At 41.5% G+C, this 25,311-nt stretch overlaps 2 protein-coding genes across 3 annotated transcripts; both read right to left on the bottom strand.

The window, feature by feature from the left end:
• Positions 1–3,238: 3,238 nt before the first annotated feature.
• LOC122827782 (CREB/ATF bZIP transcription factor-like) lies at positions 3,239–10,058 on the bottom strand. 2 transcript variants are annotated; one of them, XR_006370123.1, is made up of 4 exons: positions 9,887–10,058; positions 8,500–9,049; positions 7,975–8,399; positions 3,239–7,584 (listed from the first exon to the last, which is right to left on the bottom strand). XR_006370123.1 is itself a non-coding variant. In XM_044110765.1 (3 exons), exon 2 carries the CDS (start codon positions 9,003–9,005, stop codon positions 8,235–8,237), a length of 771 nt encoding a protein of 256 aa, XP_043966700.1. In that variant the 5' UTR covers positions 9,006–9,049; positions 9,887–10,058; the 3' UTR covers positions 3,239–7,584; positions 7,975–8,234. The 2 variants fall into 2 exon arrangements, 1 of the variants encoding a protein (XP_043966700.1); XM_044110765.1 differs by having other exon boundaries at positions 7,975–9,049.
• A 1,370-nt stretch (positions 10,059–11,428) lies between these two features.
• LOC122833675 (ribosomal biogenesis protein LAS1L-like) lies at positions 11,429–14,151 on the bottom strand. Its single transcript, XM_044121449.1, has one exon. It carries the CDS (start codon positions 14,002–14,004, stop codon positions 12,313–12,315), a length of 1,692 nt encoding a protein of 563 aa, XP_043977384.1. The 5' UTR covers positions 14,005–14,151; the 3' UTR covers positions 11,429–12,312.
• Positions 14,152–25,311: the final 11,160 nt, after the last annotated feature.

Here is a 25,311-nt window from a genome sequence, read left to right as displayed (position 1 = left end):
TCCTTACTTAACAGATTTCGTTCGCCCCTCTGTTTTTCAGTCTGTGTACGTGTGTTCTCTTTTCTCTACTTATGAAAAAAAAAAAAAACCTGACAAGAACAGAAATTGCAGAGAAAAAAAAAAAGCTATTTACTTAAATCTATAAGTAAACTGACTGGATGCAGAACTAGGTGGGGGTATCACAAATGTATACAGAGTGTGGACAAGTAATTTCCATGTTTGGGAAGCAGGTTAGGGTCACCCCACAACCCCCCAACACTCTTCATGTTCGTCACATGACCTCATAGGGATTTCTCCATGACTCATAAATCCTACGGGATCTCCTCCCATGTCCACATATTTCTGTTTTGTCTCATGATCTTCTCTCTTGCTGTTCCTCCTTTGCTCATTTTGTGTCGTCCGTCTCGCTACTTTTGCGATGGAAATACGTAAGAGGGCTTTTTTCCTTTCTGAGGAAGAAGCTGATCGCTAGTGAAGCATTAACCCTTTAAAACGCCATTAAACATGCACGATTCACAGGCGACGTCCCTTTAAGACTCACTTGTACCTACTTCGCTCCCGCTCTGACACGTTGTTTAATTTGATCTGTCGGATCTTTGATCCAGTTGTTTTCCGCAGAAGGGAAGTCCAAGTTCTCCCTCAGCTCCCAGAGCACATCGGGCCCAAATCCAAAGTCAGTTACCGGTTTTATCTTCAGGCTCAGAGTTCGCTCGGTTCAATCAGATCCAACCAGTGGGAGCTTGTGTGTCAAAATGTTAAGTTCAACATTGTTAACTCTTGAAAAGAAATGTCATATTTAGGAGGTTGTCCACACAGAGACGATTTTAGTTGAATTTCCATCATTTTCTGCAACCTGCTGTGTGGACGAGGGGCACAGGTACATTCTCTCTTTAAAGACTGAACTAACTTACCTACTTGTCTGTCAACCACTTTGAAAAGCTTTTGTCATCCCTTTCTTTCTTTTTTGTTTTTCTGCAGAGATCTTTCTTTTCTGCCTCTCTATCTTTAGCTCCCTGTCATCAGACAACAATGCAATTCAAATGGAGGGAAATTGCACCCCAGTGCTTTCTCCTCTAGGAAAAACATTTCTGCCTTTATATTGGCGCCCCTTCTGACATAGCACCCCTATGCCTCTATAGTACACACCCACTTTTTGCACCATTGGTGTGGACACGCTTTTTTTTTTTTATCTTGCAAAAGAATTGCAGCACTCATCTCTGTGTGTACAGGGTCCTTCTGCTATAAATACAGACATTACGGAGGATACCAAGAAGCCCAACACACTCTTCACACACTTTACCCTCTAAACTGATGCTAGTGTCCAGACAACATCTGAAAAGTGTTGCCGGGTTAGTTTTGTCTCTCGTAAATGAAAAGACTTCTATCCAACTTCTTGCATAAAAGCAAAAATATTTTCCCAAATATTCCCTTTGTGACACATCTCTGTCAAAGCTGTCCAGTGTAAAAGGGCTCAACGTGCTGGACAGCCAGTCAGCAGACAGACACCTACGCAAGGTACCGGTGCAGAGCCTGTGGCACCGTCACCAGTTAACATTCCCATTAAACATTCCAAACAGCATTCCATGCCAGATGTTGAGGTCACCCCGCTTCATCTTCCCCCCCCCCAACACACACTCACACCATGCAGCACATGGTGTGAGTACAAAGCTTAGTTCATGTTGCCTCAGAGCAGGACTTGGCTAAACAATGCAAGCATTCCCTAACGGTCCTCCCTTTGCTTCCCGCTTCCGTTGACTCTCCCCCACCCCTCCACCAACCCTCCTGCCTCCTGACCTGATCACTCCACAAGAGCAAGGCAGACAATATGCAACAGACTGCCATGTCAGCACACTCAGACACAGCGAGTCACACGTCTGTCCTGCCTGTTGTGTTTCCAGGATGTTCGCAGAGCTCTCTGGGAAACACCCTTACCTGTAAAGAACTCTTTGTCTTCTTGAATGCTCATCCTCATCATCATCGCCCGACCCGCCGGAGCAGCGGGCGGGCGACTCTGTATTGGTCAGTCTGTTTTGAAGCATGCATTTGGTATCATTAATGTCACTCTATGTGTTGGTAAATCATTTAGGCTACTTGTCACTTCTGTGTGCTATTATCTCTCCACATCTGCTTTCTTCCTCTTTACCTCTCACGCAAAAACACACACACACACACACATACACACACGCATACACGCACACACACACACACACACATCCTTACATCCCATTTGGAGTTTAATCTGTTCCAGCACCTCTGAGCACAGCGACATCAGTGCTTTTTGTAGGAAACGTGCAGCGCGCCGATTGAACGGGGGAGAATGTGCAGAGGGGGTGGGTGTGTGTAATGTGACTGTGCAGCTCCGGGCTTCTCCGTTCGGCCGTCGGATCCAAGCGTCCATCCAGCCACGTCACATGATGTTGTGAGACAGTTTCACAGAAGGCGAAAACCACAATGTGAAGAAGAAGAAGAAGAAGAAGATGAAGGAAAAAATAGTCTATTTATTGAAATCATGAAGTGTACGACTGCACCACAACTGTACAGATCGCCCAAATGTGCATCTTTGATTTTACAGGTACCATGTTCCTGTTACACTTTTTTTTAAGTTGTTTCTTTCTTTAAAATCCTATTGCTTTTCGTAAAGAGAGGAACAACAACATGGAAGCACTTGTATTATATTATTATTATTATTATTATTATTAATTATTATTATTAATTTTTCTCCACCGGTGCTCCCACTGATGGAACAAGACAGTTGCACATTCTCCTGAGCATATTCTGAGGGCTGTGTTTTCTGTCCACTGAACAGCTCCCTGAGGTGCGCAGAGGAACTTCAGGTCTTTTAAGACACCGACTCTGTAAATAAGAGAACTGGAGACAGAAATGTACCTCATTACGACCTGAGGGATCTGACAAAAACTTGGGGACGGGGCGGTTTAGAGGGGGGGGGGGGGGGTCCGTACAGAGGAACGGGAGGCGCCATGCAGAGCTAGAGTCTGCAGAAGTGCACTGCGTCCTCGCATTGTTTAGGCTGCTCTCTTAGATCTGCCACCAGTGTTTACTGCCATGGTACGCGGGGGTCAGAGTTAAAGTTTTACATTATTCATTATACATATTGCTGTAAATATTCTGTGTAGAACGGTTCCCCTCCGCCCCCCTCACTTCTTGCACAACGGCAGTGCCGTTTGGCGGACAGAAACCACAGCCTTAACTGTGCTGAAATGACATTTAAAGAGCAAAAAAAAAAGTTGCAAAAAAATATACAAAAAAAAAAAAAAAAACAAGATCAAAAGCAAAACAAAAAAAATCTAAAGACTATTGAATATATTAAAGAGTTACCTGCCTGTTATTTAAGCGAATAAATATCTATATATGAGAAAGAACACACCTGTATACTGTAGACTAAATCTGTATTGAAATCTAAGAGAATTTACTGGGAAATAAGTCCAACACCTTTTGTCTGTATGAAAGAAAAAAAAATCCATCAAAGTATTCTACAATAATAACTTTGACAAACTCTGTTTGGTCTTGTGTTGTTTGTTCAGGTAACACAGTGACTCCTTCCCCTGAACCAAAACAACCTGAATAATATTTTTTATATCTATATATATTCTTGCTTTTGGTCGCCGGCTGTAAAGATTCAGTTGTTTTGTCAGCCTGGGAAGATGCAGCACTGTGAAAAACCAACTGCTTCCTTAGAGATTTATTCTAAGTCACACGTAAATGTTTCTTAAATTCGAACAAAATGTTAATACATTACTCAGATTACAAAGATAATCTGAGTAAATACAAGAAGCATTTTCAAATGATTTTTGAGTATATTCAAAATGTGAAAAACGTATTACTCCTGAACCGAAAAACAGTTTTTGCCACACTTTGCAGCAAAAACTCCCATCCAGTGTTTGCGATAAGCAGCAGAAAGTCTTTTACATCTTTTGGGTGTCTTTTCTTGGCATACTTGTTTCAGTTCATCTAATTTAGAGGATTTTGAAAGATTTGAGTCCCAACTATAACTAGACTTCTGCAAAACCTTCAATTACCTTTTATCTGAGCCTTTTCGAGGTGGACTCGCTGGTTTGCTTTAGATCATCAGGCTGCTAAGTTCAAGGTCATAGACTGACGGGCAGATATTCAACTTCAGGAAGAGAGATCAGACAAAAAGCAATGAAAACAAGTTCCTGAGGATCTCATGTTTGCCGGTTGGTGTAGCGTTCCTTTCTGAATGCTTTAAGGTTTTACTTAAATGTAGTTGCTAAAGATGCAACAATCTTCATGAATCCATGGAAAACTTAACCAAAGTGTTGGGATGTTTTTTTGGAAGTGAGATGTTCCTTGTCAATCCGTTTGGTCAGCACTGGCCTTGCCTTTGAATGTCTCCATAGATATTTGCTCAGTCTCTTTCTTATTGCAGAGTCATGAACACTGACTTTAACCGAGACAAATGAGACCTGCAGTGATTGGTTTGGTTGTTAGACGTTTGTGTGCTCTGGTGGGTCGGCCGCTACTGGAAAGGTTCACCACTGTTCCATGTTTTCTTCACTTGTGGATAGCTTGTGATTCAAGAGGTCAAGATCTAAAGTCGAATCCAAAATGTGGCTAATTGCTGTTATAATTTTAAACAGGACCAGGTTGGTTTGGAAAACGTTTTATAATAAATCAAACACATTAAAATATCTTTGATAATTTAAAACATGTGTGATTTGTCTAATAACATTAAAACCATAGGAATATTAATATGATTCATAGAATGATTTTATTTTATTGGAAGGAGTTAATGGAAAATTATTCATGTGTTTTCATTTCTCATTGACAAACCCTGTCAAATTTTACAAAGTTATAACCATTATGGAAAAGAAGCCTTATTTAAACCAGAGGCGCCATGAGCTGGTCTGGGGATTCTAGACAAAGTCCACTTCCTGGTCAGACCACGGTCCACCTGTGACTACATCTACACGTCTGGCAGATGTAGTCGCATCTGACGACCTTTATTATGCTGAGCTAAGATTCAGTACCTGCACTGTGTAAAAACAAGACTTCAATCAGTTTCACAATACGGACAAACCATACAAATTGACAATACTTCCGAGTGTCTGAAGCATTGAACAAGCAACACCAATAGGGGGCAGTACATTGCTCAGTACAAAATAAAAGCCCATTTTAACTGATGGAGCCAAGTGAAGCAAAATCCTGTTTTTCTTCTCCGTAAACTGAAATGGTTTCCCTTCATTAGTGAGATTGTAAAATTATTGAGTCTTGCTCCAGAGTGTGTCTGGAACAATGATGTTAACTGACTAAATGTATTGATTTGTGCCAAATATTGGCCTGACTAAATGAAAGCATCTTAAGTTTAATACATGCTAAATTCCACCAAACCCTGATAAAAATATCCTCAACCATATTGGAAGTGAACTAATCAATCTTTACCCCCCAGAATCGGAACCAAACATTGAGAAGCAGCATTCAGTTTTTATGCTCTACTCTAGAACAATGTTCCAGAAAACTGTAAAGATGCCGAAACACTGAGTTTACTAAATGAAGGCTAAAACCCCACCTGCTTAGAGTTGCTTTTGATTAATAAGAAGTGGATAATCTGTCATTTTACAACTTTTTATTACTTTCTTTTATTTACTCCTGCAGTGTAAGGTTTTATGCATCCAGTACAATGTTGCTGAATGTTATCCACTCATGTACTTGCCTTGCTGTAACAGCTACTGAGGTGGGAGCACAGACCAGAGGATTTGTCAAACCACTGAAGGCTTTAAGCACAACAGGGAACATCTGAAGGTTAACCGATATACCAACAGGTGGCAGTAAGTTTACTTTTCTGCTCCACTCTCCCAGGAAACAAAATGAATACTAAAGCACTTACAGCTAAATGAGCTAAAACACAGTACATTCAGAAATATTTAAAGTTCTTCACTTTTTCCACATTGCCAGGGTGGTATTATGTTGTTTCCAAGCACATTGTGCTATGAAACAGCACTGATAACTACAACTTCAGTAATAAAACTGCTGTGGATGTGAAACATAAAAAAGAAATTTGACACTTTAAAATTGGCCCGTTTCTTTAAGAAGCTCCTCCTCTTTCCACCACATCGCCACAAAACTGCTCCTCCATGCTGCCATTTACAACCGTTCTGAAAAGTGTTGGACTAAGTAGTTCGTGTGAGCTCAGCAGAAGTGCAGTTCCACCAGGTGTTGGCCAACAGCTGCTGCTGCTAGTCAGGAGCCAAGTGGGGGAACTGCAGGTGAGGGGTGCTCTGTCAGGTGGAAGCTTTATGGAAATATGTAGCACCTTTTCTACTTATTTTATTATTTCCACAATAAGTTAACTGACTGAACCAAGTCAGTGAACTGTGTGATTACAAGTCTTGTTCCACACTCGTATTCTGGACACCCAAATGCTGGGGGAAATTTTACAATTTCTCAAACATGAATGACAAATTCAAAGCAACACTACAAGGAGTGTCTTTGATGAGGGAATAACATAACATGATGTAAAACTTTTTTTAAAGGTATTTTACATAATACCCTACCTTTAAATTAATCTTCCCGCAAAATTCTAAAAACAGACACCAAATTATGACAACGTGGAAAAACTTTTTGAGAATTTTACTGATCATCCATGAAATGTTCCTGTGGTAAATTCAGATGATTGGACTTGATGTGGAAAGGCACACACCTGTTCCTACGGTTAACAGTGCAAACACCAAACATGAAATCAAAGGAATGGTCTGTAGACCTCAGAGACCGGATGGTCTTGAGGCAGAAATCTGAAGAAGGATCCAGAAACACTCCTGGTGCTCTGAAGGACCGATGAACTCCGCCTCCATCGTCAGCCAATGGAAGAAGACTGTAAATGTGATTTCTTGGTTTTCTATTTTTAAGAATTTAGCAAAGATCTCAAACTTTTTCTCACATTCCTCCTCTCATGGGGTATTTGTGTGTAAAATTTTGAGGGAAGATTGTTTTAATAAGGCTGGAACATAAAATGTGGAAAAAGTGAAGTGCTGGGAAAACCTTCTGGATGCACTGTAGCTGGACAGATAAATGAAATGAATCTTTCTATGCTTTATAATTCCATCCAATGGGGACTGTCATCTGTTCTGACAACCATTACCAGACTTGACCCAATGTTCAGGAAAAGTTAAGACCTTTATCGGCAGAGCTTGCTGTTCAGAAAGAAAAAAGAGATGCATTAATATCAACAGTACACAACAAGACTCAGCAGATATTTAGTATTTTACACACAGAGAATGGGATTTATTTGTCCAACATTTCTCAGAGCATTTACTTCAAAAGAAAATATATTCAAAATTAAACATTTACAGTTTATTAGATGTGATTTAAAAAATTAACTGTGATCAGTTTCTTCTTTTTTTTAAATGTACATTTCAATATACAAACAATATACAAATTGCTCCGGCTGCTGTAGGAGCTTTGCTGATACAACCAACAGCTACAGGTGATGCAGAATGTGGGTAAAAATTAAATTACATATACCATTTGTTACCGATACTACCTTTAAAAAAATACCAGCCCACGTTGCAGCTGCGTGTCCAGCTTCGTCACCTCCCATCAGCAGAACTTCAGCATAAAGAAAAAAGGTGGCGCTAAATACATGTATTCTTCGGTAAACAGGTAATGGTTCACAAAGAGATTTTTTTTTTCTTTCGTCTAATAGGTAGGATGCGTTTTCTGTTTTCTCTTTTCCTTTTAAGATCAATTACTTTACAGTTTGGCAGATTTCAGATCACTCTTTGTGGACCTTTACCATTATCTTATCAAACAAGCACTAAGAAAACTGAAGCCTAACAGTTTATCAAATTATTTCTTATGACAAAACAAAAACAAAACTGAGCAAAGTGCTCAACATCCATTAATTGGGAACATTTGGTATATTAAAATAAAAAGAAAAAAGTACTGATGTTGCTGCTGAGTGCTGAAGCCAGTGAGAAGTTTCTGTCTATTCCTTACCAGGGCGTCAAGCAGGAAAAGGGAGTTCAGAAAGCCACTCATCCCCCATGGCGGAGCAACCATTACCTAGAAGAAACTGTCAACAAGGTTTAGCAGTAACGTGTACTTATCCCACCAGAACACAAAAAACATAAATCACATGCACATTCTGCAGCTCTTAGGCAGCTCTAATTAACTCGGTGTTCATCCATCCTGACAAGGTTCAGTACAGAGTCGCATACGGTTTTAGTCTCAATATGAGAAAACAGAAGTACTTGACCCTACATTTTGAGCGACGTGCTCGCGCTCTCTGCACACTTTGGGCAGAATTCCACTGACACGTGGTTCTTGTCTACATGCAGGCACACGCCGCCCGACGTCTCCTTCTCCTCCACCTTCACCCGCTTCCTGGGCAACGCATAATCGTGCTCGTTAGAGCGAGGCCCCTGGAAAAGCGAGGAAGATAATTTCATCCCATTCACACCGCTCAGTCTGGACAAGAGCTGGGCTAACATGCTCTCATTGGCCAGCACAGCTCTCAGATACCTGGTTTCATCCTCCAATTCTTCCACCCGTTTAGTTAACTGACAGTTCTCTTGTTTGAGCACGGCGTTCTCCGTTGACAGAATGCCAACCTGCTTCTCCAGGGTGTTGACGTGCTCCTTCTTCTTGAGACGGTTCAATCTGGCAGCGATGGCGTTTTTGTTGATGATGTGGTTTGACTGGCTTTGTCGGTTTTTCATCCTGGAGCCAGAAGACGTTCTGTCTGGAGATGAGCGGGATGAAGCGTCAAACCCCGAGTTTTGGTTTATGTCGCTGTGTGCTTCTAGACTGGCAAGATCGACGCCAAAGAGCAGAGAGGAAGAATCTTTTTCTAGAGTCCATTTTAAATCTTCAAACAGGTCGTCTAGCTCGATTCCTGAAGGATCGGTGTCATCAGCAGCAAGCGCATCAGAAGGGCTGGAGAGATTGTGAACATTTTCCATTACATCCACCTCCTCCATGTCTACCGACGGCATCTCCATGGCACGGCTTCTTCTCCTTGTGATCATCGTGTTGTGCCAACGAGATCACAAAGACGTTGAATAAAGAGGCTCTGTGGAAACAAAACGCTGCATTATTAAATCTTGCAAATAAATTCAGATAAAGCAGATATGAATTACAAACAATTGTCAATCAGTCAATTCTTTAATCTCCAGGTCTTTCAATAAAACAGGATAAATGTTTAACTAGAATCCCTCAGTTCCCTATATAAAAAAACTGTATATTTTTTGCCTTTCAGTTACATACTGCCAATAAAACGTTAGTAATTCTTGCACATATAATCTAAAACAAGGCCTTTAAAATCACCTTAATAAAATATTGTTTTTGATAAACACGTTGACTGTAAACTGCATGAAGTGCTCTAAACAGGTTTATATAAGAAATTAAACCTAAACCTTTCAGTTAGCGCGGCCACGTGATACAAATGACGCATGTCTTTAACGTTGTACCAACGTTGGAAACTCTGCAAACTTTCCCTAATATGCCACAAAGTCACATTTTATACGTGAACTGCCTTCTAAAGTATGTTCTTTTAAAGAATAAACAAATAATGAACACATTATGTGCTTAGTATTAACCTTATTGCTATCGAGCTTACTCGATAAAGTAAGCTATCGAGCCTCTATGGCTAAATATGGGCCGCGTTAGCTTCCCCGCGCTTTTGATTAGCACCAGCTAATGATAAAAAACGATGCTATAGCATTAGTTTGGGTATACTAAAGTCATTATACGACGAGTTAAGAGTATGTGGTATGTGGTAACTCTGTGTAATGAAAGCCTGTTACGAACGAGAAATTCCCTGACTGTGCCTGAGTTAGCCTTTGTGTTTAGCCACAGGCCAACCAACTGAGCTAATGTGACGCAGCATTTTCTTCGCACAAATACTTACCAGCCCGACCCAAAAAACACAAAAATTGTGCAAAAGTCAAGTAGTAAAACAGTGTCGGCGGCCAAAAGTGTTATAAATATATATTATTTTTTCAAATTGATCACAACTAAAACTTGTGAAGAGCGAGATACCAAGCAACTTCTTCTTCTACTTTCCGGAAGTTTGCATTCAATTTGTTGCATTATCGCCTCCCCTGGGTCAAACGTTCATTACACTTCTACTACACATTTCTACAAGGTAAATATTTTTCGAAAAACTGTTGTCAATTCAGTGTTAGTTTATTGAAATAACATATCTTTAAAAATCGGATCCCAAATTTTATATATATATATATATATATATATATATATATATATATATATATATATATATATATATATATATATATATATATATATATATATATATATATATATATATATATATATATATATATATATATAGAGAGAGAGAGAGAGAGAGAGAGAGAGAGAGAGAGAGAGATGTATATCTTTTCTCCTTTCTTTTCTTACTATTCCTGTTCAGGAATCCACTTGATTGCTATGGTTTAATTTTGCACACATAATCTTAAATCTTAAATAATGTAATTGACAGTGGGCTGGTGATACCTTAAATATGTACTGATAATTATTCACAATGGAAAAGTAAGTGTTTTTGAACTTACTTTTCACCATTCTAAGGCTGATGATATTGCTGAGATTCTTTTCATTGTTCCAATAAATCTTGGAATCACAAATGCTGCACACTAGTCTGTACTTTGATCTTTTAAAAAATTAAAGTATATATGTAAATTTAAAAAATTGCAAATGATTACTATTTTTATTATTGATATGATTCTGAATCTCTTGGCAAATATCAGTTGTTTGCCTCTTTTCTTTTAAAATCTGAAATCACATTTATATTTATGGATCCAAAAGTCTATATTGATATTATAGGTCAAAACACTTTTGGACATAATTCTTGTCATGTACTAATCTCTTGTCATGGTGCCACTTACATGCACTCCAATTTTTTTTTAATCCCTATTCTATTCTTTATTTTTACAAAAACTTTGTCCCCTTCATCTTCACTGTAGTAGTTCTAAACCAAATTTACCTGGAAAGCCAGTGGGTATTTTTTTTTTATCAAGGCACAGAAAAAAAATAACTAATGAAACAAAACTAACAAAACACAGGACAATATTTCATCATTTAATATGTCAAGTGAACCAAAAGAGCCACTTGTAACTTACTGTTGTTCCACCTGAATTTTCACATTGTGACAAAACAGGATATTAAGGGTACATGTGAGTCTTTTATCAAACGATAAGAGACCCAAATATTTAAAACTATCCATTCTTTCTAGTTCATTACATTCCCATGATTTTTTAATTAATTTGGAGACTTAACAACTTATGTACAGCAACTTTCATTTTGGATGAATATTTATAAGGAATTCTACATTCTGTAATGTCTAACAATTCTTCCCCCATCCAAATAACAATCACCGCTGAATAATCAAGAAAGTGATGGAGTTGTTCATATGACTAAAATATGACTGTAAATAACAGACTAAAAATGCAGCTATGAGGAGTTCCATTTTTCATGTGATGACCTAACTGGACCATGTTCCTATTTTAAAACTAATAATTCTTTGGGTTAATAATTTTTTTATCTACCTTCTCAGTTTTAATCCCAGCCCTCTCTTTCCATAACATATTCATTTAACTCCTTTCTGTTCTTGTCTTGTCCCACCACCATATTGAGAAGTTTGTCCAGGAAGCAGATCAACCACCATTCTTCTTTTATTGGCGACACAATTTTTTTCTCTGTATAAAAACAGCATTTATTCCACAGTGTACAAAAGAAAGTGAACTATACCACACTACTTGTTTTTACCCAAGTCATCATGTGAAAGAACTTAATACAAAAAAGTTAAAATAAAAACTTGTGTTCCCCACCAAAGTCCAGATCATCGTCGCAGTGACCCAACAGTTCCAGGATCTACAATAATCCAAACCAGAGACTAGATAAAGGACATGTTCAATGTTTGTTGGCATCATTAAACACATTAAAAGCATCAGGAGTTTTCCCATCAGGGTTGCAGCTGTGTTGTGTTTAATACGGTATATTTGGCAACATTGTCTTTTCCTAACTGATTAGTCATTTTTGACAGCACAGTTGCAGCATTTATACCAAGAAATTGTTATTTTATAATTGTGGAACAGAGCCAGCAGCTTTTCATGGTGAATAAAACTATGCCACCGTATTAAAAGGTGAATATTTGATGTGAACCATAAACAGAAGGTGGCACTTTAACAGCTTTCTATACTCACATCCAGTTAGTTATTCATGAACTGAACTGATAACTGACAACATACTTTCATTCTGCGTACCAAGTTGGAATTTGTGGATTCCCCAGCTAATTTATCTGCTGAACAGCACAACTCAAAACAGCTTGAGTCCACATTTCAGTCTGTTGACATCGCTTTGGTTCCAGATGAGACCTTCTGTGGCCCTAGCGGGTCCAGGGACCCCCGGGGCGTTCTGTCCCCGGCTGCTCTCCATCTCTACCGGCTGCTCACAGACCGTCATCGTTGAGTATGTCTCCACCATGAGGGACGACGGGTCGTCCGACTGTCCAGGAACCTTCCCGAGAGGAAAGTTCTTCCATAAGACCTTATCGGAACACACCTGCCACGGAGAACCTCTGAGCACTTTGGCTTTTTCCGCCTGAACATCCATCTGCTGGAGGTCACCGGACTCGCTCGTCTCCCCGCTGCGCCTAAGCTGCTGCCGCCGCTTCTCGTGCAAGCTCTCCAGGGTGTATATGGGCTGATGCTTCTGCTCCCGGGGGAGGCTGAACTCCACGGCGGGGGTCTGGGTGTAGATGGAGCAGAGCTGGAGCAGCTTCTGCTGGGTGTCCTGAGGCAGCGGGTGCTCCATGTCGTCCAGGATGAGCTGCAGCAGGTGAGGCGTGGAGCCGCAGGGAGCGTCCAGGCAGGCCGACAGCAGCTGCTGCCACCGCAGCTGGATGCGGTTCATGAAGATCCTGTCCTTCATCCGAGCCTTCTTCTGCGTCTTCCGTTCGAAGCGGAACACGAACTTGTTGCTGTTGCACAGGAGGATCTCCGAGGCCCAGGCGGAGAGGTAGAACACCCTGAGGTCCGTCTGCTCGGTGGCTGCCACCTTCAGCTCCACGAACAGCTTCTCCATGACCAGCTGGATGAACGAGGGCGAGTTGAGCATCTTCAGCAGGGGCAGCCAGAACCGTTGGATGGGCTGAGGGACTCTTGGTTCAGGGGAGCCGGAGGTCTCAAACGGATCACAGCCTAACGTTTCCAGCTGCTCGGCTGTCGGTACCAGAAACCCGTCCTCCAACAACACATCGACCAGCAGATCATTGGAGTCCAAAGACAACTGCTTGATCTCCCCCAGCAACCAGCTCATGTCTGCAAGGGGAGCCATGCCCCGGTCCCCCTGAGCCCCGTCCAGACTCTGGTACCGCTCTCTCTCATAGGAGATCAGGAGTTCCCGGGTGGTCTTGTAGGCCTCCATCTCCTTCTGCCTGCTCAGCAGATTGCTCTCCTGCTGCCTCAGCTCACCATCCTCCTCCTCCTCTCCATCAGAGTCTGACTCCCAGTCCTCACCTGCGCCCCCTCCCAGCTGCCTGGACCAGTACTCCTGCTGCAGCCACTCCAGAACCACCTTGCATCCCTTCCGGCACCACTTCAGCGTGGGCAGCTTCTTATGGGTGAAGTCGTGCCGCAGGTCCACCAGCCACTCCGGGATGTTGAGCTTCCCGGCCAGCCGCCTCAGCGGCCGGGCTTTCCTCCCCTGCTGCCTCTCGGTGATCAGATTCACAAACCGGACCAGGGCCGCCCCATACAGCAGGACCAGGTCGTCTCCGCTCAGCTGTCCGGACCGGTCCAGGACCTGGCCACGCACCAGGTCGGCCGTGCAGTCCACAGCCACGGGCGTGTTGTGGGCATACCGGCCCCTCCACGCTGAGACCCTCTGCAGAGCGAACCTCTGCAGGGCGGGATCCTTGGAGTAGAGGTGGTCCAGGACCTGGTCCCACTCTGCCTTGTTGACCCAGGCCACCACATGGCGCCTCTTCTCCGAGCTGCTTTTCTTCATGGCGGAGGCGCTGCAGAACCACGGAAAGAGTTCAACACAACACCGATTCTTCTGATACACTGGAGCTAAAAACACGGAGAGTACAGAAACGAGGAATGAAAAGGTCCACGGCCCTATTCTTCTTCTTTGCTATTCTTCTTCTTCTTGATTTTTATTGACGGTTGGCAAAAAAAACGTTGGGTGAGCATTACCGCCACCAACTGGTAAGGAGTGTGGACCACATGACAAAAAAATAAAAACCTTTGCTATTGTACTTCTTCTTCTTTTCTATTATGGCGGATAGCAATCATATTTGAGGTGTATACCGCCACTTACTGTACAAGAGTGTGTAGCAACACTACTTTACGTCTATTAAATTGTATTTAATTAATCTGTAAGGAAAGCAGATTAGGGAAATATCCACCATCTTTCCTTCATTTTATTCAGTGGCGGAAACATGCTTCCATAATAAATATTCAATAAAAATGTAAAAATTAATAAATAAAATAAAGTTTTTAAAAGTGACCTAAGATCGATTTTATGTTAAAACCGCCTGCTACAGGCCACGTTTTTGCTCTTGTACAACTGAACTGCATTTACTAAAGTAACTGCGCTGCCATGATCTGAGCTCCGTCCTGCTGAAAACTCTTGTGGCTGTGGAGCTCCGCTAGGCACATTTCTGCAGCTAAACTCTTGCAAAAATGTGCTAAATGTGGTGCAGATCATCGATATGATGAATGTGGAGCGGATGTACAGTTGAAATGTTGTAACTGTGGTGGTCTGCATAATGTAGCATGTGGAAGGTGTGAAGCAAGGAAAAAGGCAGCAGAAATACAACAGCTGAAAATAGTTAAAAACATTACTTATGCAGAGGCAGTAAAAAGTGTTCAAGAAAAAAGAACAGTTCAGAGAAGTCAACAAGTGTCTTCTAGTCCTGGGTCCAGTCAAAGTACAATGTCAGGAATGGAAATCACAATGGATAAATTAATTTTACTCATGGCACTTGTTATTAATTGCACTGATCAAGTGAAGCAGAAAACTGAGAAAAGTCCAAAATATAGTGAAAGGTGCAGAAAAATGGATTTATCTTGGGAGCTGAAAAATAAAAGGCTTGAAATAGATGGAAAACAAGGAGGACGAAGACTTTAATGTTTATTTTACAATGGAATGCAAGAAGTTTATTAGCAAATGGTCAAGAATTTAAAGGATATTTAAATTATTTGGAAAATAAACCAGATATTATTTGTGATCAAGAAACATGATTTAAACCAGAGTTAGATTTTGTGATAGCAGGATATGACAGCATTAGAAGAGATAGGGAACAAGAAAGTGGAGGAGGATGTGTAATATTTATTAAACAAGGAATACAGTATAGATTTTAGGAAAAGGAGCTTCACTAGAATGGTTATCTGTCGAAATTTGGATTAATAAAGAAAGTACTAACTTATACATTTTTTATAATCCGTGTAAAAAAAACTGGAGGAAATGTTTAAAAATACAGGAAGAAAGCTAATTTGTTGTGGAGATTTTAATGCTTTTAGTACTTTGTGGGGTAAAAGGAATGATGCCAATGGAGAAGTGGTGGAAGAAATAATGGATAGAAAACATCTGGTTTGTCTTAATAATGGAGAAGGGACAAGGATTAATATTAATTAATGGAAATGAATCAGCGTTAGATTTAACTTTAGTTTCAAAGAATTTGGCGGGATTAGTAATTGGAAAATATTAAGAGATAGGAAGTGATCAATATCCTATACTTATTGAAATTGGTTTAGAAATGGAAAAAAATGATAAAGAAAGTACAGAAAGATGGATATTTAGAAGTGATGATTGGGAAAAATATTAAATAATAAAGAAATGCAAAGGTTAATGTAGATTTGGATGTTGATAATGTAAATGTTTCTAGTTGTGAAGCCATTTTAGGTGCTGCACATGAAATTGTACAAAGGAAAAGAGAAAAATATAGGAAGAAAATTGTAATATGGTGAACAAAGCACTGTGTTGTTGCAATTAAATCTCGAAATAAAGCTTTTAGATTGTTAAAGAGAAATCAGAATTTTATTGAATATTAAAGGTCACAAGCTCTGTTAAAAGAACTGTGAAAATGCAAAAAGGTTAATTGGAGAAACTTTGTAATTCCGTCGGTAGGGAAACAGAAATTTCACAAGTTTGGGGAATGATAAAGAGAATGAATGGAATTAGAAATGAATATGAATATCCAGTTCTGAAAGATGGAAATGTTATTGCTGTGACTGGGGAGAAGGCAAATATGTTGATAAAAAAATTTGTTAAAGTTCATAGTTGCAGTAATTTAAGTGCAGAAGGAAAACGGAGAAGAATTTGTACAATTAATGAAAATGTGAATTTATTAGAAGAAAATGTATGATATAATGATTTATTAAATGGTCCTTATTCTTTATTCAAATTAACCAATGCTCTCTAAGTAAATCAAAAAAATAATCTCCTGGAAAAGATAACATACGTGGTGGTGAAGCGCGGAGATTGAAAAGATTGCTAAAATCTGTGGCTGGAAAAGGTGCTGAAAGGGTTGAAATCTGTTTACAGAAAGGGGGACATCCCTCCCTGCCCCTTCTCAGTGTGAGGTATAGCTTGGGACATGTGCAGAGCTTTCTGTTAGGTAATGATGGCCAAATTAAGCCTCATGAAGCAATGAAGCTTCCCGGCCCATTGCTTTGCCCAAAGGTTCATTATTCGGTGGTTCATTCATTTCTCACTAGTGACATCTGCTGTTCAAATTGTGACAGCCTTGTCACTCAGATAGACATATTTAAAAAAAACATTTGTAAGTGCAATATTGTCACAGTTTTTGTCAAACTCATGTTTAGTAAAAGGTGAGTCAAGTAAATCCTATTTAACTAATATCTATTAGTTATTCAAATCATTTGTACCCAATCCTGGTATATGTTGAGTGTCAGTGGCTGTTTTCTTTTGTCACTGACTCATCTGACAATAGACATTTGTTTTAGTGTATTTGGAGTGCAGTGCTTGTTGGGGCAGACAGTATTCTTTGAGATTTGATTTGCCTCCCTTAAAACTAAAATTCTTCAAAAATTCTCTTTTTCTTGGATTACTAGTTGGAATCCAAGAAAAAGATTCCAACTTTTTCGTGGTGGTGGTGGTGGTGGTGGTGGTGGTGGCGGTGGCGGTGGCGGTGGCGGTGGCGGTGGCGGTGGCGGTCGTCGTCGTCGTCGTCATCATCATCATCATCAGGGCTAGAGCACAAAATTTGGGTTAAATCTAGGCTAAATAAAAACTGTATATTAGAGCCTGTAAAAAACAACACCTCTCACTCCGCCTTCTTGGGACCTCCAGATTGGAGGAAAGGAATGCTGATGTTACTGTGCTGCTGAGCAAGTTATGAATAAAAGCTGTTAAGAGTTGTTTGTCTACTTGAGTTTCTACCTCGTCCTGGCTTCCAAACATAACAATTGACATTAAAGCTGTCTTCCCAGCTTTAATGTGAAGTCAGCTTCGCATTAAAGCTGTGATGATGATGATGATGATGATGATGATGATGATGATGATGATGATGATGATGATGATGATGATGATGATGATGATGATGATGATGATGATGATGATGATGATGATGATGATGATGATGATGATGATGAGGAGAAGACAGCTTTAATGTCAATTGTTATGTTTGGAAGCCAGGACGAGGTAGAAACTCAAGTAGACAAACAACTCTTAACAGCTTTTATTCATAACTTGCTCAGCAGCACAGTAACATCAGCATTCCTTTCCTCCAATCTGGAGGTCCCAAGATGGCGGAGTGAGAGGTGTTGTTTTTTGCAGGCTCTAATATACAGTTTTTATTTAGCCTAGATTTAACCCAAATTTTGTGCTCTAGCCCTTGTTTTAAAACGTCTTAGGTTTTTTATTCTTAGTTCAACAACTTTTTGAAACTTTTTCAGCCTTCTTACTCCTTTTTTCCGTCTTGCAATTTATCGATGGAAGTTAGTGTAACATTAAAAAAAAAATGTCCTATGACATTTTTAAATACCTATTACTGGAAGTGGTATTATAAGTAAGGTACTTAACATGACATTCATTACATACATACATTACATATTATTGTAATAGTGTCCACCACTAACAGAGGATATTGTCACTTTAGATTACAAATGTCCAGTTACAAATACTTCTAAATATGTTCAGATCATCTCTCTAGTGTAACAGAACCTTACTTTCAGCCACAGTTTTTTTCTGATACCAGTCTTTTGTCTTGAAAGCACAGTCAATACACTGTCTTTTGAGAATTCATGTATAGTCTTTTTCTTTTGAATGTAGTTCTCAAACCTATATACAGTGTGTCTTTAACTCTGTACTTTAACACCTGGAACTACCCAGGGTCGCCAAAGTTCTTTACAGGTTGGAATCATACTCACAGGTAGTTCTTTAATGTCTAATTCCACCATGGTTGGCTCACCCAAAGCACAATAGGTCAGCATCCTCGGACGGCGACGCTCTCTTTGGGTAGCTGGATGCAGGTGGTGGAACAGCTGCATCCTCTTCTTCCTCAGAAGCTGTTTCTGCAGATGGCTCAGGAAGATCCTGGTGTAGCTCCATGTCTTGGCCTCCATCTTCTTCTTTTAGTATGTTGTCCATCCAATTAGCCTGAGATTCATTCACTGTCGGTGCCTTGTCTTGGTCAGGGAGGTCTGGTGTAAATGGTTCAGCATCTGGGTTTAAGCTGATAGCTCGGTGACCACTGTGCTGAGCAGGAGGAAAATGGCACACCAGCTCCATTTCCTCATCCCTCTCACTGTCTGAAGATTCTTCTTGTTGACAAAGATGACATGGAGATGTATTAGACTTAGTCTTTTTAGTCCTTTTTGTCATTTTTGAGTCTATTTCTGGGTTGTCGATTGGCAGACTGTCACAAGGGAGCAGGAGGTTCCTATGCAGCACACGTCTTTTGCCACCTCCTTCTGGTACTACTTCATATACTGGGCTGATATCACTTCTTCTTTTCATGATGATGTGCACTTTATCTTCCCAGAAGGATCTGAGCTTACCAGGACCTCCTCTCTCTGATAAGTTGCGTACAAGCACACGCCCCCCCGGCTGCAGGTCAGCTCCATAAACTCTTTTGTCATATCCTTTTTTTCCTCTGTTCGATTCACGGGTGGCAGTTTTGGTTGCGATCTTGTAGGCTTGCTGCATCCTGCTTTGCCAATCCTTGACATACTCAGCATAGCTTTGCTGTGTTTCATTTGGCTGTATGTTAAACAGGAGATCTATCGGCAGACGTGGGGATCGCCCATAGAGTAGATAGTATGGAGCAAAGCCAGTGGTGTCACTGCGGGTGCAATTATATGCGTGCACCATCTTACATAACGACTTTTTCCAGTCAGACTTTTGGGCACTTGTGGCGTCAGACATAGACAGCAGGGTTCTGTTAAATCGCTCCACTTGTCCGTTACCCTGTGGGTGGTAGCAGGTAGTGTGGGACCCTCGCACGTGACAACACCTCTGCAGTTGAGCCATCAACTGGTTTTCAAATTCCTTCCCCATGTCGTGGTGGATTTTCTCCGGGAAGCCAAAGCGAAGGGCAAAGTCATCAAATAGCTTTTCCACAACTGTTTTTGCGGATTTGTTTTTTGTGGGGTAGGCCTGTGCAAAGCGAGTGTAGTGATCCATTATAACCAGAATATACTCATAGCCTTGCTTACAGGCCTCTAGATGCAGAAAATCAATTGAAACCAGTTCGAATGGACGTGTTGTCACAATTGGCATCAGTGGTGCTCTGGCTGCTCTCTGTGGTCGTTTTGACTTTAGACACTCACACACTTGGGTCACAAAATGTTCTGTATCCTGCTGCATTCTGACCCAATAAAACCTGTCTCGGATCAGATTCAGAGTCCTTTCGACCCCCAAATGACCCATCTCTTTGTGTAATTCTTGAAACACTAACAGATGATGTTCTTTTGGCAACACTAGCTGAGACTTATTTCCTGCCTTTCTGTATAAGATCCCATCATCACTGATATACAGTTTTCGCCACTGCCTCAAGAGCACTTTGACATCTGCAGGCTCGGTTTTCACCACTCCTCTGGGGGGGAATTGATCTTGGCTTTTATAATGCATGACTTGCTTGATGAGAGGGTCTTTCTTTTGACTTTCTCTGATTTGTTCTGGTGTTAGTGGGGCAGGTAATGAAGGTGAAGAAGCATCCCTTACTAAGTCCAGTGTGTTGATGTGAGCTGTGGTTATCCAGACAGATGGGGCATCTTGAAGCACAGTCACTCCCTGAATTGAAGCACTAATCACATCCTGAGTCATTTCTTCTGTACATTGCTGCAATAAGTCATTTATATCCAGTGGCATGCGAGAGAGGCCATCTGCGTCTGTATTGTGTTTGCCTGGTCGATATTTAATGGTGAAATTGAAATCTGCAAGTTGGGCAACCCACCTGTGACCCGTGGCATTCAACTTGGCTGTGGTGAGAATGTAGGTCAGAGGGTTATTATCTGTATATACAGTGAAGTGAGGTGCATGGTACAAATAATCTCTAAACCTTTCACATATTGCCCACTTGAGTGCTAGAAATTCCAATTTTCCTGAATGCATGTGATAATTTTTCTCAGGTGGGGTCAGTGTTCTAGATCCATACCCGATGACAACCATTTTGTTATTCTGTCTCTGATACAGAACTGCTCCCAACCCTTCCTGGGAAGCATCAACATGCAGAATAAATGGTTGGGTGAGATCTGGATACCCAAGGATGGGAGGCTCAGTGAGTTTGTCAATAAGTGTGTTTATTGTCTCTTGATGGTTCTGTGTCCAGTGAATGGGAGTGTTTGATGGGAGGTTACCTTTATTTCTTGCAGTGTTGGTGTTCCGTCTGTCTTTTTGCCTTCCTGATGGTGGATTTTGAGGTTGATTTTCCAGTGGACTAGCCAGAAGCTGGTAGAGGGCTTAGCTATTCTGGAGAAGTTTGGTATATATGTTCGATAATAGGAGAGAAATCCCAGCATTTTCTCAGATCTCCTACAGTTCTGGGGTTCTCTCCTTCAAAGCTTGAACCGGTGCCACTTCTGCTGGATCCATCGTAGCCCTCACCAGAGACAAGACGTCCCAGAAATCTCACTCTTCTTTTGAACACCTCACATTTCTTTGGGCTCAGCTTCACTCCATGCTTCTGGTATCTTTGCAACACAGTTCTCATGTGGTTGAGATGATCCTCAAAACTTGGGCTGTGAACTAAGTTGTCATCCAGATAGGGCTGGCATATCACATCCCTTAAACCAATCAGACATACCTCCATACTTCTAAGGAACTCTGCTGGGGCAGCACTCAAACCGAAGGGATTCTGATCCACTGGTACAAACCCCATGGTGTTATGAAAGCAGTTAAGGGCTGACTTTTTCATCCAGAAACCCTTGATGGTACGCCTTCCCTGATCTAATACAGAGAACCAGGAGCTGCCAGTTAGAGAATCAAGCATGTCTTGGATTCGGGAATAGGGTGGCGGTCAGGGACAGATTTTTGTTTAATTCCGGTAGTCACAGCACAACCTCAGACCCCCATCTTTCTTTCTCACACACACCACTGGTGATGCATATGGAGAACGTGACTGAGTTATCCAGCCTCTATTCAGTAGATCTTGAAGGTATTCTTTAACTTCCTGATGTAATGGCTTGGGAACTGACATATATGTTTTCTTCACTGGAGTGGTGTCATGCAGAGTGATTTGAAGTTTCAAAGAAGGAATTAAACCTATGTCATCTTCATCATAGGCGAATGCATGACACTCTTCTCTCAGTATCTGTCTCACAGTCTGTCTTTGGCTTTCCGTTAAGTGGCTGAGGTCAACTGGAGGATCCCACTGTGTTGGCTTCTGTTTTTCTGCTTTGCTGTTGATAATCAGGGACTGAGCTGCAGCTGGCTTTGTTCTGGCTGAAGGGTCATCTTGTTGTTGTTCACCAACAGTGATGTTCAACTGTTGTGCATTTACAGTATAAGCTGTCTTTACTGCTTCTAGGTGCCCCAGGACTGCACGCTGATGTAGAGTAACATTATACTTATTGGTGTTGGAAATTGGGATTGATACGAATCCTGAGCTTTCTGTAGGAACTGTCATGAGACCCTCCTCAACACTGACACCTTCTGGCAGCACCGAGTCCTCCCTGGGGACAAAAAGAAGGTCCTCTCCTCTGAACTGAGTTCCAGTATTAACTTTAACATGGATGATGGTGATTTGTTCAGCTGCTAATTTGATTCGACTTCTCCCTGTGTGCACAAGACCCACATCAACCTGACTATCTGATGTCTGAATTAGTTTGACAATTGTCTGTGCAGTTTGGACAGTGACAGCAAAGGCTTCACACACATTTTGGATGACTTCAAGTTTCCGGTGTTTAAGTGTGTTGTCTCCTAGCACTTCCTCTATAACATTGTAGCCAATTATTGGCTGTTGTGCCACACTGGAGTCACTTGACACAAGTACTGGTACCAACAGGGGTTCTGCTGAGAGGGAATCTTTACTCAGTCTAAATTCCACTTCCACCCAGCCCAGAAAAGGAATTTGTGTCTGATTTGCTGCAAGCCCAATAAGTGTATCCACCTCCAGTAGTTCATTCAGAGGTCTAACTCGCTGGTGTGGTAAGTGTAATTGTCTCCATTCTTCATTAATGAGACATGCCTGAGCACCAGTGTCCCATAACGCTTCTACTGGCGTGGCATCCATCCAACAATGAACAATGCATCTCTTACCTATGAGGTTCAGAAGTTTCTGTCTGCTCCGTGGATTCATGTAGTGAGCTGTTGGGTTAGATGAAAGTTCTGTATGTGAGCCTGGTTTGTTTGTGGTGGGACTGAGTGTTTTGTGTGGGGCTACTGAGGGTCCCGGCCCAGCAGCCCTGTCCCGTTTCCCTGCTGTCCCCTGTTCTGACGGCAGCCTCTGGCAAGATGTCCTCCTTGACCACACTTATAACAGTGAGTGCACATCTCCTCTGACTGTGCTTCTAGACAGGCTGGGCAACCTCTGGGTCTGCTGTAGCTGCATGTGGTAGCTCTCTCTGTCTGATGTTTCTTAGTAATCTCCACTGTTTCCAACACCAGTTTCTTTAGTTCTAACATTTCAGCCTTCAGTCCTTCGATGAGTTTAGTTGTTCCTGCTTCCTGTTCTGTGTTTCGATTTTTCTTGGCCCCTCTCAGTACATCCTTGGTCATTACTGTGTCCCCTATCTCACCTCTGGTTGCAGCTTCTTCCATGGAAGGAGGTTGAAACTCATGTATGCCTCCTTCAGCTCTCAGTTCATTTATTTTTGGGAACCTACTCACTGCACTTTTTCTCAGTTTTTTTTGTCTTTCTTGCTCTAAGTTTGCAGCTTCACTCACCCGCTCAATTAGGACCTCATCTGATACTGCAGGATTAGTCAGGTAAGGTTTTAGTTGGAATTTTACTGCATCGCTTAGCAGTCCTGTATCTATGGAACGCAGAAATTTCCTTTGTATCAGTTCTGGGCTGAATTGTTCGCTTTCATCCTCTTCTTTTGATTTCCAGAGCATTTTTTCTTTCAGTTCTATAGCTCTAAATAAGAAATTCTGTGCAGATTCTTTTGGATCTTGTGAGATGTTCATCAGCTGATGAAGGAGGTCAGAGGAAGAGTCCACTTTAAAATGGCTTTTTAGGATAATTTTCAGAGTGGACAGTGTCAGTCCTCTTTTGATTTCCAGCATCTCTCTCAGGTGAAGCCCTGGGCTTATGGCCCGTATGACTGCTTCCAGGATCTCAGTCTCTGAATATCCTTTCCTCTGCCCAGATTCAATTTGGTTGATCAGGCTCGTATAGGACAATTTATCCCTCTGACCAGCTTCTCCAATCTGCCCACAAATCCGAAACTCCCGCCTGAGGGTCACTTCTGGTATGTGAGGTGATGGAGCACAGTGTGGTTCAGTCTCCTCCATATGCACTGTCATGCTCAGTTTCTTCTCTAAAACCCCAATTTCCTCCTCTATACGCTGTCGGGCTTTGTTATGTTCTTCCTGGAATTCCTTGTACTTGGCTTTTAGTGAGTTTAATTCACCTTCGTCAGCTTGTGTCTGTTCTGGTGTTCTGGGATCATCCAACGTCCAAGATTCCATTAAGGTGATTAAATTCTGGAGAAACTGTTGAAACGATTCAGATTCTTCCTCATTTCCGATATTGTCCAGTGTTGTCTCTGCTAGTCTGATGAGGGAACGCCGAGTTTGGCCAGTAAACCCTCCTGAAGGTTCATCACTCTTGAGGTGTTTACAAACTAAAATTAGCTCTGACTTCGCTAACATTAGCAGCGTTCTGCTCACTTCGTCTTGAAGCTGCTCCATCGGTAGTTTCTCCTCCGTCTTCGGTTCGTCTCGTTTGGATTAGTTACTTTTAGCTGAACTCCTCCTGGGGCTGGCTCGCCAAAAATGTAACGGTGGCAAACAATCAAAAGAGAGATGGAGATTGAGTCCGCAACATTTTAATTTAATGATTGTTACAAAGTAACGGTTAGCGGTATCGTTTTTTTTTAACAGCCGTTAGAACAGAAAAAAAAAGAACACATCCACTTCCGTTCCACAACCTTCGTTACCTAGCAACGGCGGAGTGATATTCACCCCCCTCCGCAACCATGTCAAACTGCGACACCACTAGTAAATAACACACACAACGAAACACAAAACAGTATTAATAAACACAAAACAGTATCAATTTACCTCGACTATTCCATTAAAATGGCCTGTGTGCCACATTAGCATGTCAGACCACGACTACAATCTATCGGCTCTTCAAGAGGCTTGCGACGAAGATATTATGGAAGAAATTGAATCGGTCGGGGCAACGTCCGATCCTTCTGTTAAAGAACAAAAGGTGAATTGGGATCACACACCTATAAAAAACAAAAGCAAGAAAAAAATGAAGCTACAAGAGGCTGAATGTAAGGAGGACACAGCGAACGCCATTCTTCGTGCGATAGGAGAACTTAACACAAAGATGGACAATCAGACTGAAATTTTAAAAAGCATTGACAAACGCATAGAAGCTAATACTGTCGCCATTGAGGTTAATAAGAAAGACATATCAGAGCTCCAAGCTACAGTTAACCTTCTCAAAAAAGAAAACGCAGCGCTGAGGATTTCCTGTGAAGACCAGGCTCGTTACAAGAGACGCTGGAACCTGAGGGTAACACCTGACTGCCCGAGAAAGACGACGAGGATGTACGGGAATCCATCATTGGGATTCTCACTAGGATCATTCCTGTCTCCGTGGATCGGCTGCGTGATACAGTCGACAACGTTCATAGATTGGGGAAAAAAGCTGGCGCTGCTTCGCCC

Source organism: Gambusia affinis, linkage group LG01 (genome assembly GCF_019740435.1).
Source record: "Gambusia affinis linkage group LG01, SWU_Gaff_1.0, whole genome shotgun sequence".
In the NCBI taxonomy this organism is placed as follows: domain Eukaryota; kingdom Metazoa; phylum Chordata; class Actinopteri; order Cyprinodontiformes; family Poeciliidae; genus Gambusia; species Gambusia affinis.
This window is presented reverse-complemented; position numbering and strand designations above follow the sequence as displayed.

Excerpts from the sequence above, each read along its gene's own strand:
- LOC122827782 (XM_044110765.1), bottom strand. The coding sequence starts at position 9,005 with ATGATCACAAGGAGAAGAAGCCGTGCCATGGAGATGCCGTCGGTAGAC.
- LOC122833675 (XM_044121449.1), bottom strand. The coding sequence starts at position 14,004 with ATGAAGAAAAGCAGCTCGGAGAAGAGGCGCCATGTGGTGGCCTGGGTC.